The 14741-nt window shown below is 42.6% G+C and overlaps 1 protein-coding gene across 1 annotated transcript in view; it reads left to right on the plus strand.

Annotated features, from left to right (window-relative positions):
* The window catches only part of Dnah9 (dynein axonemal heavy chain 9), a 315810-nt gene that overhangs the window by 234984 nt on the left and 66085 nt on the right, over nt 1–14741 (plus strand). The window contains exons 51-53 of the mRNA XM_028783166.1: nt 6100–6219; nt 9834–10022; nt 13789–14024. Of these exons, the coding sequence (XP_028638999.1) occupies nt 6100–6219; nt 9834–10022; nt 13789–14024 (545 nt within the window). The remainder of the gene's footprint in view (nt 1–6099; nt 6220–9833; nt 10023–13788; nt 14025–14741) is intronic.

Here is a 14741-nt window from a genome sequence, read left to right on the forward strand (position 1 = left end):
CCTACCTTGTGGGATTGTCCTGAGAACAGAAGGCAACCAAGCGTGGAGCATGAGCCAGAGGCAGCCTGTGACAAAGCGAACAGCAAGAAGGGCCTTAGGGACCATGATCATCACTGTCACTACTCTCCCCCTGCCCATACACCTGTTTCCTGTGCTGTCAGTCACGTGCACATGCAGTCACATACATGAGTTCAGTTACTGCCACAATCAAGTGCAAACCAAACAATGTTCAGGATCTCCTGTTCCTCCACATGCATTCCAAGCAAATAAGATTCCTACTGCAAATGTGTGGTAATGATAATGCAGGCCATACAGACTGAGAATTCAGATGTTGAGGTGTTTCATGGGTTCATTGATGGTCTACTGAACATCTGAACATGGGAGATCACTGCAGCCAGTCTCTCTGAGTAATACAAATCCTTAAGACCGGGATGTAGCTCAACAGCAATGTATTTTAGGCTGTGCACTCAATCCATAGCATCTTAATAACAGTAATAACTTGGGTGAAGAAATTAATCTCCTCTAAATACCTGCTTTAGAAACCCAGGGGTTCATGGGTCATTTATTTCAAACAAGTGGGATCATAATCAGTCCTCTACAAGCACAAAAGCCTTAGCATCCCCATTACAGGTTTTTTTTGGGAGGAAAAACTTTCTAATAATTTTCATATTGTTAGTCTCTCCCAGAAAAGTGTAAAGAACTGAATTTTTAAAGACTTGTTACTCAAGTTATTTTAACTAAAGGAACATTTGGTACAGAGGGGATGTTTTAGAAATGTTTATACCTTTCCAGTAGCCAAATTCACATGATGGGCCCACTCAACCTGGGAATGCAAGAAGACTCTGAAAAGAACACTTGGCTACCATAGCAAGTGTTCCTTTTCTGCCAAAACATTTGCTGTTTTTAACCACCTCTTCTCCTTTCCATGCTTATACGTGGGCCTGTTAACATCCCAAGAACATGACTGAGCACTTGCGACTGCATCACAGATAAAGAGCCAGCACCCATCCCAGCTGGGCTAAAAAGATCTCTCTCCAGGTGCTGCTGAGATGCTCGTAGCCTTCGCCACTCACACATGAACAGTCATACATTTACACTTGCACACACACACACACACACACACACACACACACAGAAGCAAGTTGTGGAACTGGAGAGATGGCTCATTGGTTAAGAGCACTTGCTAAAGTTAAGTTTCCCAGGTCCCATATCAAGCATCTCATCTCACAGTCTTCTATAGCTCCAGCTATAACTTTAACTGTAACCTGTAATTTGAGTTCAGACACACACACAAACACACACACACACACACACACACACACACTCACTTGCTTTGTTAACAGCATTGGTCTGAGTGGTAGGTTTGGGGTGGTTTTTGTTTGAGCATCTGTATTTTTATTTTTCTACAATAGGCATATACTGGCATTACAGTTCATAAAGCGTGATGTAATAAGAGCAAGTTGGAAATTTTCATTGGGAAATATCAAACAGTAGTAAAAGGTCTTCATTAGAAGCAGCAGTTCTCTTTTAATTCTTTGCTCTGCTTAGACCAGTTGAAGCCATCTCAGAGCCTGCTACGTAGTAGCTGAACTATCTCCTTGGGCCTGGATCTCACAGCTACCCCTGAAGTTGTTCAGGACCCACATGAAGACTGAACTGCACATCTGCTAGATGTGTGCAGAGACCTAGGTCTGGCCCATGTATGATGCTCTTTGGTTGGTAGCTCAGTCTCTGAGAGCCCCTAAGTATCCAGGTTAGTTGGCTGTTGGACTTCCTATTGAGTTCCTATCCCCTTCGGGGCCCTCAATTAATTCTTCCCCAACTCTTCCATAAAAGTCCCCAAGCTCTGTCCAATGTTTGGCACATTTTCTTTTTTAAAAATATTTTTATTTTATGTATTATGTGTGCTTGCCTATATGTGTATATGTGCACTATGCGTGTACCCTAAGTCCTTAGGGACCAGGAGAAGGTGTCGAATCCCCTGTAATTGGAGCTAATGCTGGCTATAAGTCACCATGTAGGACATGAAGCCTGGGTCCACTACATTAGCTGCAAGTGCTCTTAACCACTGAGACCTTTCTCTAGGTCCTAACTTTTTTTTTTTATAGGTTCTTTCCCTCCATGCAGTTTCTATCTTCATTTACTGGTTTTCATACACTGTTTCCTTTTGTGTAGCCTCCAGTATTCATCCATTCTCCATCCACCAACCTCATCAGGTCATTATCTCCAATATCTTTCTCCTTTGTCCCTAGTTCAGAGCTCCAGTCAGTGTGGAGGATAAATAAGGACCACTGTTTCATCTCTTAGGCTGGATTCAATAGTGTCTGAACCCCAGACTACCTCCTTTCTTGGCTTATCATTTTATTCTTGCTGTAGCCCAACCTCAAGTCACTTTCTCACCAAAGTGCAGTGTTAAATGAGAAGTTAATTTTTAGAACAGTTACAGTCTGGAAATGTCTTTATTTTACTAACAAGAAATAAGGACTTTGTAGAGTATCAAAATCTGAATTGCACATTTCTCTTCCTTGAAGTGCTGAACAATTTCTATTCTAGTCTGCTGAACTGCCAGCATCCTGCTCACCTTTCCAGAAACCCTTTCACCTTATTTCTTGTAGTGCCTGATGTTCCACACTGATGTATTTAGCTTTCAATCTTTATTATGTATTGACAATTTCATATATGTATGTGGTGAATTTTGGTCATTTTCACAATGCCTTATTGACATCTCTGAACTTACCCTTTCCCACTGCAACTCCTACTCCCTGCTCCTGCTTCTGTGTGTTCGTGCGTGTATGTGTGTACATACATCTGTGTGTGTGTGTGTGTGTGTGTGTGTGTGTGTGTGTGTGTGTGTGATTGAGTTTAACTAGGGTTGATTGCATGAGCATAGATAGGGTTATTTACTTATCCGCAGTGGCTACATCATTGAAGAAAATAGCACCCCCTCCCCCAGGAACCATTAACTGTCAATAGACCCTCAGAGAAGGGTGGAGCCTCATCAGCTCCTCTCTTATCCATTGTGAAATGATGACAGGCTCAGTCTTAGACAGGTCTTGTGCAATAACCACAACTACTGTGAGTTTGGGTTGAACTATATCATGTCCAGAAGACAGTATTTCATAGCACAATTGCCTACCTTCTAGCTTTTATGTTCTCCTACATCAACACATGCACATGCATGCACACACACACACACACACACACACACCACTTCTGCAATGTTCCCTGAGTCCCAGAAGTCCTATCAATATCTTTTTTTAGGTTAACTTTCAATGCTTTGACCAGTTAAGAATCTCTGTGCTGATTATCACTCACTACAAAAAGAAGCTTCTCTGACCAAGGCTGACAGCAACATAATCCATAGGTATAAATATTTAGAAGATAGTTCAACAATATATCCATTTAGCAAAATAACAGCAGTAGGCTCCCCGACCCAACAACTATAGCCTCGTCAGGTCATGGAATTTTGGCCAGGTTTACAGTTCTAGGTATGAGTTCCCTCCTGTGGAGTAAGCCTCCAATCCAATCAGAAAGCAATTAGTTACGCCTCCCCCAGCCCCTCGAATTATTGCACCAGTGGCCACATTTTGTTTGGCAGGTTGTAGTTTGAAGAGTTCACAGCTGAATAAGGAAGGATATTAATGGCTGTTCCCTCCCAGCAGCCTGCTCGAAACCTTCCAGGACTATGAAAGCTAGCCAACAGGGAAGCTTCCAGGCCAGTCCTAGCTTGATGCTCTTTATCCTAAACTAAAATTTATGGCATCTTCAGCAATAGAGTGTTACCATCTAGCTCTGGGGTACAATCAAGAGGAATGGCAATAGCCTGCATTGTTTTGGCTTTTAGGAGGCATCCCATGCCTTGGCACTTAGATTTTCACTTTTCACCAATTGTTTCTAAGATGAGCATTATCTACCCAATACAGGGTATCTCCTTTCAAACTCTTTTAACTATAGATTTAATAAGCTTGGAACATAGTAGATTTCCATACTGCTTTTTTGTACCTCTTTAGTTTGAGATAAGCCCTACCCAACCTTCTTGTCTTCCCTATCCACCTCCCAACTTCCATCTCCACTTAAACCCTTCCTCCTCAAACACAGCTCTATCTTTTTTCTGTCACCTGTTTCTAATATCCCATTCTTTTATATTATTCATGTTGACATGGGAGGACTACTGTCTTCAGCTCTGAAATATTATTATTTTCTTCTTTGGCAATCTCTCTTCCATTTTCCTTGAAATCTTCTCTTCTGTGATACAAGTAGATTAGATGTTGAACCTCCTAACTTTGTCCCCTAATTTCCCTCATCTTTTTCACTGTTTGCTCTCAGGCTTTCTGGGAGATTTCTGACTCTTTGCATAGTTCCTAAGATCATCTTTATTACCCACACTCGAATCACTATTGTTTGTATACATTTACAGTAAAATGATGTTCACTCCCCGTAGCAGTTTTGTTCTGTCTCTGTTTAATAAAATTTGGTTCTCATATTATAGCTGACCCACCTTGGACCTGGTTGAAAACTGGTCACGAGGCCTTTGGTGCTGGTCTTGCTGCTATTGAGAGTCCCCTCTTCTCCTCCCACCATTGTTTAGTTTAATCTAGGCTTTTGCTTACATCTTCTGTCTGTTGTATCTTGGAAGATACTAAGACAATGTCATGGCCAAGGCAGTAATGAACACACAGCAGCTGTAGTCACCTGTGGAAAACTTACAGAGACATGAAAGCTGGAGGGGGGGTTAGAAGGAAAGAAGGGCTAGCAGGAACAGGAAGATAGGAGAGGATAATGGGGTAGAAATAACATGTTAACAATATACTGTACCTAAGTCAGATGTCAACAATTTAAAGAAAACCTTTTTTAAAGGCTGGTATTATCTCTGCAGATAAAGGCAACTCTAAGTGATAGGATTCATTTATAAAATCAGATGAGCTATGCTGGATGCACCCTAACTACTAGAGGCTCTCCTTCATGGTGATACTGAATTCTACATATGGGCAGAGATACTCCTTGGGGTGTTAATAGGCTCCTGTTTGCTACCCACCCTGTCACTCTTCCAAAGTCTCCAATTGCTGGAAGGCTGTACAGATAGATACCACTCCTGGTGGCCTGTGGGAGCCACAGCCTCTTCTGCCCTTCTCCATCCATCCCACCCCTCCATTGGCATGGTCTTCCATCATCCTACTAGACCATCTCACTCCTGAATAATGCCCATTGATTCACTGAGTGCACAGAGCTTATGCCTGATATAGTTGCTTCCTAGTCACTGTAGTGATAGCTTGGGAAGAAGGGGAGATGATGGGTGTGCTCAGTCTGTTAATCCTATGCCTTGCCTGCTGCTTTTCAAAGTGTTCTGTTGTATAAACTCAGAAACCATCTATAGGTCTTACGCCTTAGCAAGAGCCCACAATGCAGCCTGGACTTGAGTTACTGCACAGACAGGATGTGTACAGAAGTATCTACTGTGCATCCCTGTGTGTCCACCTATGTGAATGTACACTCTAAAGGTGACATTAAGGTGACTTAGTTCTTGATAAATTTGAGGGGGAGGGATTTGAAGCTATGACTTTCCTAAAAACATCCTGCCCTTTCTGATGATGGGGTAAAATTGATGAGGGATAAGTAATAGTTTCAGCAGAAGGCAGCCAGCCCAGCCTCATCCCAGTCTGGCATATCCAGTCAGTGGCTCTCCCAAGCCAACCTGGGGTCTGCAATCAATTCTAGTTTCTCCAGCTTTGATGTGCTTTTGCCTCCAACAGCAACAGCTGTGCTTTGTTAACTCACTGAAATCCTCCTCCCCCCATCACAAGAAAAGGTGGGACTCACATCCCCTTCCTCTGCTGCATACCCGTCTCACCTCATTGCCTATACACAAGTCAGAGCTTCCATCTCATGCTCCCCCTCAGGAAGAAGCTGAGGTTGTCTCTAGGCACGCCCTGCAATCACTCTCACTGGGTTTCCTCTCTTCCCCCTTCCTCAATATCCTTAGCCTCTTTGCCTTCCCCTACCTAGCATTTCATTCTAAATCCTCTTCCCATAAAGGTTTATCTCAGAAGCACTAAAGATAGCTTGGAATTACTGACCAACTCTGTGTCCCTTCCTCAATAGCACCTTAATGAAAACCTGGCAAAGCTCACCACCAAGTTTGAGAAAGCAACAGCAGAGAAACTCAAGTGTCAGCAAGAAGCTGAAGTGACCGCAGGCACCATTTCCCTTGCAAACCGTCTGGTGAGTGTGAGCCCTAATCACATTAGCGGTGCTTGTCAAGTGCCTCAGAGGTGTGAAGAGATGAGCTCAGCGCAGTGCAGCTTTGACTTGCCTGTGGGAGGGAGAGTATATTAAAATGTGCAGACGTGCCAGGACTATGACCTGAGAAGAGTGGGAATTCAGTCTTCTCTGTTCAAAGCTGATTTCATAAGGAGGTAGTTAGACCGAAGTTTATTCTGGATCTACAAGACAGCTGGTACAGGTGTGGCCATGCTTCTCGGATACACATGGGCCAGAAGAGCTATCATATTGTGGGTCAATTCTAAAGTTCATATCCATGTGCAAGATTAGGGACTAAGAAGCAGAAAGGAATGACTGACCTTAGTATATCGAAACATGACCATATTCATGCATACCTGTGTGTACACAAAGAGAAATATGGGAGAGAGGAGCAGGCCCTGGTCTTCCTGAGAAAACAAGTCTAACTGTTAGAACAAAGGTGTTTCTTTTAGGGCATCTGTTACTATATAACAAATTTCTCCCCTCCAAAAATTATCCAAGGGGCAAGTGTATATATGCTGTCCTTGGTTGGGATAGGAGAGAGCTAATACTGGTGTGGGGAGGACCAGAGGAAGATACGAAAGGGGTTAAGTGATGTTGCATGTGTCCTGAGTTTTTTGCCCAGTGTTAGAGGGTTACAATCCATACTATGTTTATAAGATGAAGACTTCCCTTCTTGTTTCATAGGAACTGTTTTTGAAAACAAAATACCACAGTAACCATTCTACAATAGTTCAGAATTTTGTGGGGGCAGGGATTTGGGTAGACTTTAGCTTTCAGTGTTATCTCCATGCCTGGGGAATTCAGTGTTACTCAGGCCTGGGGCTGAGCTGGGTCAGAGAGTTCAGAATAACTTCCTTCACCTGATAGGTACCCTAACAAGTAAAGTTAGTCAGGTAGACTCAAAAGGATCTCTCCCTCTCCCTCTCCCTCTCCCTCTCTCTCTCCCTCTCTCTCTCCCTCTCCCCTTCCCTCTCTCCCTCTCCCCCTCTCCCTCCCTTCCTCTCTTTCTGTGTGTTTGTTCATGAAATCTCTCTAGTAGAGTCATCAGATAGGATGGAACATCGCTGATGACTCTACTGAAGTGTATGCTATCACAGGACTCTACAGGCCAGTGTTTCAAGAGATGGATATCATTCTCATAAAACCTGGAAGCAAACTCCAGCACAGTGCCAATCAATTCTGCCTTAGTCCATCAAAATAGTTACAAATTCAAGGGTCTCTAAATAGACCACTATTACTTTTGAAATAGACGACCTGCTGTCCTACTATGTGCTCAGTCTATTTAACTCTAACATGCCTTTATGAGAACAATGTAACCAACCTTCCCATGCTTTGCCTTTATTGTGTAATCAGATTTACAATATAAGCTAATGCAAAGCTTTAATCTTAAATTATGTATTCCCATGCCCACAACCCATAGTAAGCTATGTGGAGATAGACAACTATTACTTCTGTCATGTGTCTGTTTTGTTTTGTTTTGTTTTGTTTTGTTTTGTTTTGTTTTGTTTTGTTTTGTTTTGTTTTGTTTTGTTTTGTTTTGAAATGGGCTCACACCTTGTAGTCTAGACAATCCTCCTGCCTTGGCTTCCTGAGTCTTGAGATTACAGATGAGAGCCACCATACTTAACTTTTGATAAGAGGTCAAAGAATCTGTGGCCTTTTAAAATTCCTCATGGCTTGCATTTCTAGCACACCCAGCATAGGAGACTGGAGATCAGCTTCTACTGAGAGCGATTTCTCTTTAGCTTTGAGTCTTTGCAGCACCACCTTCACCAAAGTAGGGAAATATAGCCAAGTCCTACCCTCGCTTATTCCAGCTGCAGCCATATTTCCTTTGAGAAGCCATGTGTAGTAGCCACCACTCGACTGAGACATGGTTTAGTGAAGATGTTAGACCACATGTTTTCCAATTGCTGTGTGTGCTGGTGTTGCATTAAAACATAGAGAATAGAAATAAGAGATAGGAAGGTTCCTCTTAGAGTAGTTTAGACCAAGAATGAGATAAATGGGATTTCTAACGTCTCTCCCTATCTCTTCCCTGTCTCAACGTTCTGGTCTATGGCCTGTCTGTTGTATTTATCAGATCTATACACATTGTCTGTCCTTAACAAAGGATATTGCTCCTTGACTATTGAACAGAACAGAAATCAATGGTATGGGAAAGGGATGAAGGATATTTTTCAACAGAAGTCTTTAACAGAATTTTACCAGAAAGAGGTTACATTACTGACCATGACTGACCCAGAATAGCTCTCAAAGCCTCACAGATGTATCAACCAATATCCACACGTTGTTCCCAATATTTATGGGATATTTGTTTTAAGGTTGTTTTCAATTTGTTGGCTGCTTTCAGCAAATAATTACCACAACATACACACACACATACTTTACTATGAGTCAGAGGCATGGGAGTACAAATTTAAGATTAAAGTTTTTGTTAGCTCAGGTTGTAAAAGCTGATTCCATAGGAAGAGCAAAGCACAGTAAGGTTAATTATATTGTTCTCATAAAGGCAAGTTAGTGTTAAACAGGCTAAGCACATAGTAGGATAGCAGGTTATGTACATAGACCTAAACAGTCTCAAACCATATTTTCAGCTTAGATGCAAGAATAGGCAGAACAATGCATCTCCCCAGTTACAGATGGGACAAGCTGCTATACAGCCATTAGGTGATCAATTTTATCAACTGTTTTGGTTTGGAGAAGGCTCTCCTCAGACATGAAAGAAATCAGCCAGATCTGGTTACTCAATACTCAGTACTGCTTTCTCCATCACTGGGGACTCCTCCCTATGGATTTCCATGGAAGGTTGTGGACCTGGGTGTATGGATGTACAGGCACCAAAGCCACTTCTGGCTCTACCAAGAGAGATTCTGTAGAGAAACTTGGACTTCACTGTTCTAGTTTAATGTGACAGGGCTTTGTTGTGTTGGCAAGTCCCTTCTGCCTCTGCCAGCCCTAACAATATATGACATTCACCTCCCAAGAAGAGAGATGTCTCCCAAATATGAGCCAGGCCAGTTGAGATGTGCTCTACAATCCCTGGTATTTTGTACACATTATGTGTATATACCTTCTCTCACTCCCTTGATTCACACCCATCTTCCTATCCACTGGGAAATTATTTAAGGTACCTGGACTTGGTTTTATTTTCTTATATCCAGCATTTAGGGAGGAAAAAGAAGTAAAGGCTAATTTCTGAACATGTTTTACAGACTAGGCACTATGTTGAGTGGGAACATACATGAACATGTTTCACAATATCCCATGGAGTTGATATAGCTATCTCCACATGTAGAATGAGCAGAACGCTGCAACCTGCATTCAGAACCTGTTATCATTCCACAGCCCATGCGATGCACAACACAGAGTAGGAGCTCCTGTCCTGGAGCCACGTGGTTCCAGCAGCTAGAACATGGCTGATTGGAAGGGCTGAAGGATGGAAAAGGGCACACAATGATTTACTGAGACTTCCTCCCATGGGCACATGGCATGTAACCCCCTTGACTAAATACATGGCTCTGTGAGCTCCATCTGATGCTTCTCTCTCCTTTCTGCCTTTTAAATGGTAGGTTGGAGGACTTGCTTCTGAAAACATAAGGTGGGCAGAGGCTGTGCAGAACTTCAGACAGCAGGAAAGGACATTATGTGGCGACATTCTGCTTACTACAGCTTTCATTTCCTACTTGGGCTTCTTCACCAAAAAGTACCGAAAGAGCCTCATGGATGGGACCTGGAAACCCTATCTGAGCCAACTGAAAGTATGTAAAGCCTGAATTTGTCCTGTGTATGTCACTGAGATCATATGACCATAGTCACCCAAGCCTTCTTATACTTGTGTATGCACTGCCACTCCAACCTGAGCATCAGACATGGGACATATACACTCATATTCTCTTCACTGTCAGGCATTGTGGTCCTCTGTCCTTTAGTCAAGCTAGAATCATGGGTCTTAATGAGACTTTCATGGCAACTCCATGATCTGGTCCTCTACGCTCTGGTTCTTTGGTAGACCCTGCCTACTGGCTTGCCTCAAAGTGGTGAAACCTGGGAGACACCAAAATACCTCTGTGCTCCAGAGGACATCATGTGACAGAGCTTAGATGACAGAGCATCATGTGAACATCATCTTCATGGCCCATTGTAGTTGGATTCCAAACCATACCTTTGGTTTGTACCTATGGTTCAGAAACACAGCAGTGAAAGCAAGTTTGTCCACCAATGCTCAAGTGCTCTTCCATGGGCCATGCAGCCTGCCCTCTCTGGGTAATCATTCCCAGACCCTCCCTCTGTGTCTCAAAGTAATGAAATGGGAGAGGCAGGGTTCTGGCTGCCTATTAAAGGAGATTCTGAGCCAAATGAAAGTACATGTGTACTTTCATGGCCTGAATTATCTTGTGTGTGCTACTGAGATCATATGACCATAATAACCCAAATCTTCCTGTACTTAGATATGCACTGTCACTCCAACCTGAGCTTCAGGCATGGGACATACATGCAACATGCCCTTGGCATATTCTTACTGCTCAGACTAATCAGTTCCCAAACACTAACCAAAAATTTAAAGTGTCCTACATACCATGTCAATAAAATGCAAAAGAAATCCCAGGTCAGGATGACTACATTCATGATCCAATGGAGGTAGTTAGGTCCACAGACTTCCTCGGCAAAGAAAGTGAACATATTCACACTGTACCCTGAGGCATATCCCAAACTCCACTCATAATTATACTCCTAGAGTGCAAACTGCAATTTGTATAGTGATGGCTAAGTTTTCCCAGATCGGCTCATAAAATTCTGCCCACTTGATAATGTTGATGAAGTGGTTTCAAACGGTTACAGTCCTGGGAATAGCACAGATCCTAGTTCAGCAGTAACCAGGGGCACTAGTTATGTTAATTCTTTGAGGCAACAGCACTAGTTGAGCTGTGATTTCGTTCATCATGAACTCATGGAGGAAGAACTGTCAATCAGAGAAAATGAATGGCTCTTAGCAGCATAGAGGGGTTGGGTTTGTTTGAGACTTGTGTTTTGTGCCACAGGCTCCTTTGGCAGTGTCTTAACCTGGTTTGGGGTGCTATAACAGAGTGCTGGAGAGCAGGTAATCAATAAAGAACTGATATTTACTTGGTTCATGATACTGCAGTCTGGCAAGTCTACTGATGACCTCAGTATGTTGACATCCCATGCCAAAAGGTAGAAGAGAAAGAGAGTGAGAGCCAGGGAGATAGATGGGACCAACCTCACATCTGTGACCCATGATCACAGGAACTAACTCACTCCCATGATACAAATGGGAGCCATTTACAGGGCAGAGCCACAATGACCTGCTCACTGGGGATTAAATTTTTAACACCTAAGTTTTAGGGAACACATTCAAATCACGTATAGCAGTCTGACAACATCTATGAATCCCAGAACAATGTCTTATTCATAAGATTACAATAAAAATATGGCAAAACACATTTCTGGTTTGGTTTGGTTTTGTTTTCACCACACAGCTCAGGCTTACCTCAAAATAACAATCCTCCTGCCTCTGCCTAGCTACATGAAGCTTCTCCAAGGAAGTCAGCCTCATGGTACTCTTATGCTGAGATCAGAAATGTGTCTTAAGCTTGGTAGAGTGTCATATATATGTGACATATATGTAATTACAACAGTTAGGAGGCTGAGATGAGAGGAATGTGAGTTCAAGGTCAGCATGAACAGCATAGTAAAGATGCTGGAAGGAAGGAGGAGGAAAAGAGAGAGTGCATCTTAGTTAGGGTTTCATTGCTCTGAAGAGACGTCAAGATCACAGCGACTCTTATAAAGGACAACATTGAATTGGGGCTGGCTTACAGGTTGAGAGGTTCCGTTCATTATCATCAAGGTGGGAACATGGCAGTATGGTACAGGAGGAGCTGAGAGTTCTACATCTTCATCTGAAGGCTGCTAGGAGAAGACTAGCTTCCAAGGTTTTAAAGCCCATGCCACAGTGGCACACCTACTCCTAGAAGGCCACACTTTCAAATAGTGCCCCCTGGGCCAAGCATACTCAACCACCAGAGAGAAGGCACTTGATGCTATATCATGGGCCATCTGTTTCCTTCATTTAAAGTCATTTAATCTTTGATATTGTAGCATGATGTTCTCACCTATAAATTTCACACTCTAGGTTTGTGTGATTGAGTTGAAAATAAAAAGTCACGTAAATGTCATCGTGTTTTAAGTAAGTTGATGACTTTTGGGAGAACACATTCAAAGCTGTCCTGGATATCATGTGGCCAAAGGGCTGCCACTTGAACATGCCTGTAGGAAAAGGAGATGGTTTAAATAGCTTCCCTGAGGTAACTAGGCAAAACAAACTGCAAAGACAGTTGAATCAAGGAGTTTAAGTGGTGTTAAGTTTAAACCTTAATACCATTATTCTAAATGAAAGTGGTCAGACACAAAAGGTCACATCTTGTATGATTCCATTTTTATTAAATATCCAAAGTAAGAAAATCTGTAGAGACAGAAAGCATATTAGTAATTGCCAGGAGCTTGCAGTAGAGAGATGCAGGGAGGAATTGTTTAATGAGCCTGAGTCATCCTTTGGGGCCATGAAAATACCCTGAGAGTAATGGACCGAGCTGAAAGCTGCATATCCCTGTGACTGTGCTATCCTCCACCAAACTGTACACCTTACAATGGTTCATTTTACATTGTGTAAATTTTACCTCCTTTTAAAAGTACATAAGTCAATGGAAAAGATTGTTTATAGAAGAATTAGGTGAGCTGAGAGAGGCCAAAATAGAAAAACTGAAAGGATTCTTCAGCCCTGAGAGTACGTAGAGTGATATGCGTAGAGTTCTCAGGGCTGAGGGTATGTGTGCTCAAGGTATGCTTGCTTTGGGGGTGGGGGTGGGGGGCGGGTTATGAGCAGCCTTGAGGAGGGAAGATTAGGTTAGGAAAAAGGGAGCTTCCCTAGCCCTTTAGAAGCTGGTAAAATAGCTGAGGAGAGAGAGTGGTCTGTGTAAGCTAGTACTGTCACCAGAAAACTGACTTGAGAAGCAGAGAAAATGACAGAGAAGTGAGTGTTCACATGGTTATGGACATTATAGATTAAGATATGAATAATCAGGCTTGCAAGATAGCTCAGTTTCTAACTACCTGAGACAGATCGTAGATACCCATATAGTAGGGGGAGAGAACCAATTCCCTCAAAATATATCCTGACATTGACACATATGCCATATAATGTGCACACCCACCAACATACATATACATACATGCACATGCAATAAATAATTCTTTTAAAGACATAAATAGCATATAAAGGAATATGACTTAGATGAATATACTAAAGAACAAAGAATTGGTCACAGGGTAAATTTCTATTGTTCATCCTTCAGCGTGCATTCAGCAACAGTCACACTGCCAAGAAAGCCCACATCAGGAGGATGTTGGTCTTGCTTTTAAAGAGGTTATGTTATGTAGTGAGATACTGTGGATTCTCCCCCACAGAGATAGAGTTTTCAATTTAGAGTGTTACCTCTTCATCAGGTTCCCATCCCAACCACCCCAGCCCTGGACCCCCTGAGGATGCTAACTGATGCTGCTGATGTGGCCACCTGGCAGAACGAGGGCCTCCCTGCTGACCGAATGTCCATGGAGAACGCCACCATCCTCATCAACTGTGAGCGCTGGCCGCTCATGGTCGACCCTCAATTGCAAGGCATTAAATGGATCAAGAACAAATATGGAGAAGAACTCCGGGTCACCCAGATTGGTCAAAAGGGGTAAGTGGCTGGCCACACAAGTTGCCACTGTTGCCTTTTGTATAAGAAGAAAACATTGCATGGAGCAAACATAAGCCCGGTGGCTTTTTTTTTCCCTCTTCTGACCTCTCCGTCAGGTAACTACCCTGATTTCTTGCAGGTTTTTGTCTCAGTTTAAGAAGTATTGAAGCAAGAGACTTGAGTACCATCTCTGTGCTCTTTCTCATTAGAAATCATGCACTGTCAGTAGGATGACTCTAGTTCATAATTTATTATACATTTCATAGGAAGAGAAGAAAGGTCCAATATAGAAAAACAGTAAACATTTAGGAAAGCGGAAACACTGCTACCCTGACCTTTGTATAAGGTGTACATGCATCAAATTATTACTCTATACCTCACAAGGACATATAACTGCTATATGCCAGTTAAAAGGATTCTGTACCTTCTCATCTCATCTGAGCATACATTGTCACCATCTCTGGTGTTTTATCTACTTGAAAATTATTGGTTATCAAACAGACAGTTTCAGAATCACCTAGGAGCTAAGCCTCTGAGATGTCTGTTGGGAATTATCCTGTCTAGGTTAGCTTCCAGCCCATGGTAGGGTTAACTGAAGTTGAAAGAACCCCCACTTAAAATGGGTGGCACAATTCCCTAGGCTTGGGTCCCAAACAATATTAAAAGAGAGAGAGAGAGAGAGAGAGAGAGAGAGAGAGAGAGAGAGAGAGAGAGAGA

This window comes from Grammomys surdaster, unplaced genomic scaffold (genome assembly GCF_004785775.1).
Source record: "Grammomys surdaster isolate TR1022 unplaced genomic scaffold, NIH_TR_1.0 1019, whole genome shotgun sequence".
Taxonomy (NCBI): domain Eukaryota; kingdom Metazoa; phylum Chordata; class Mammalia; order Rodentia; family Muridae; genus Grammomys; species Grammomys surdaster.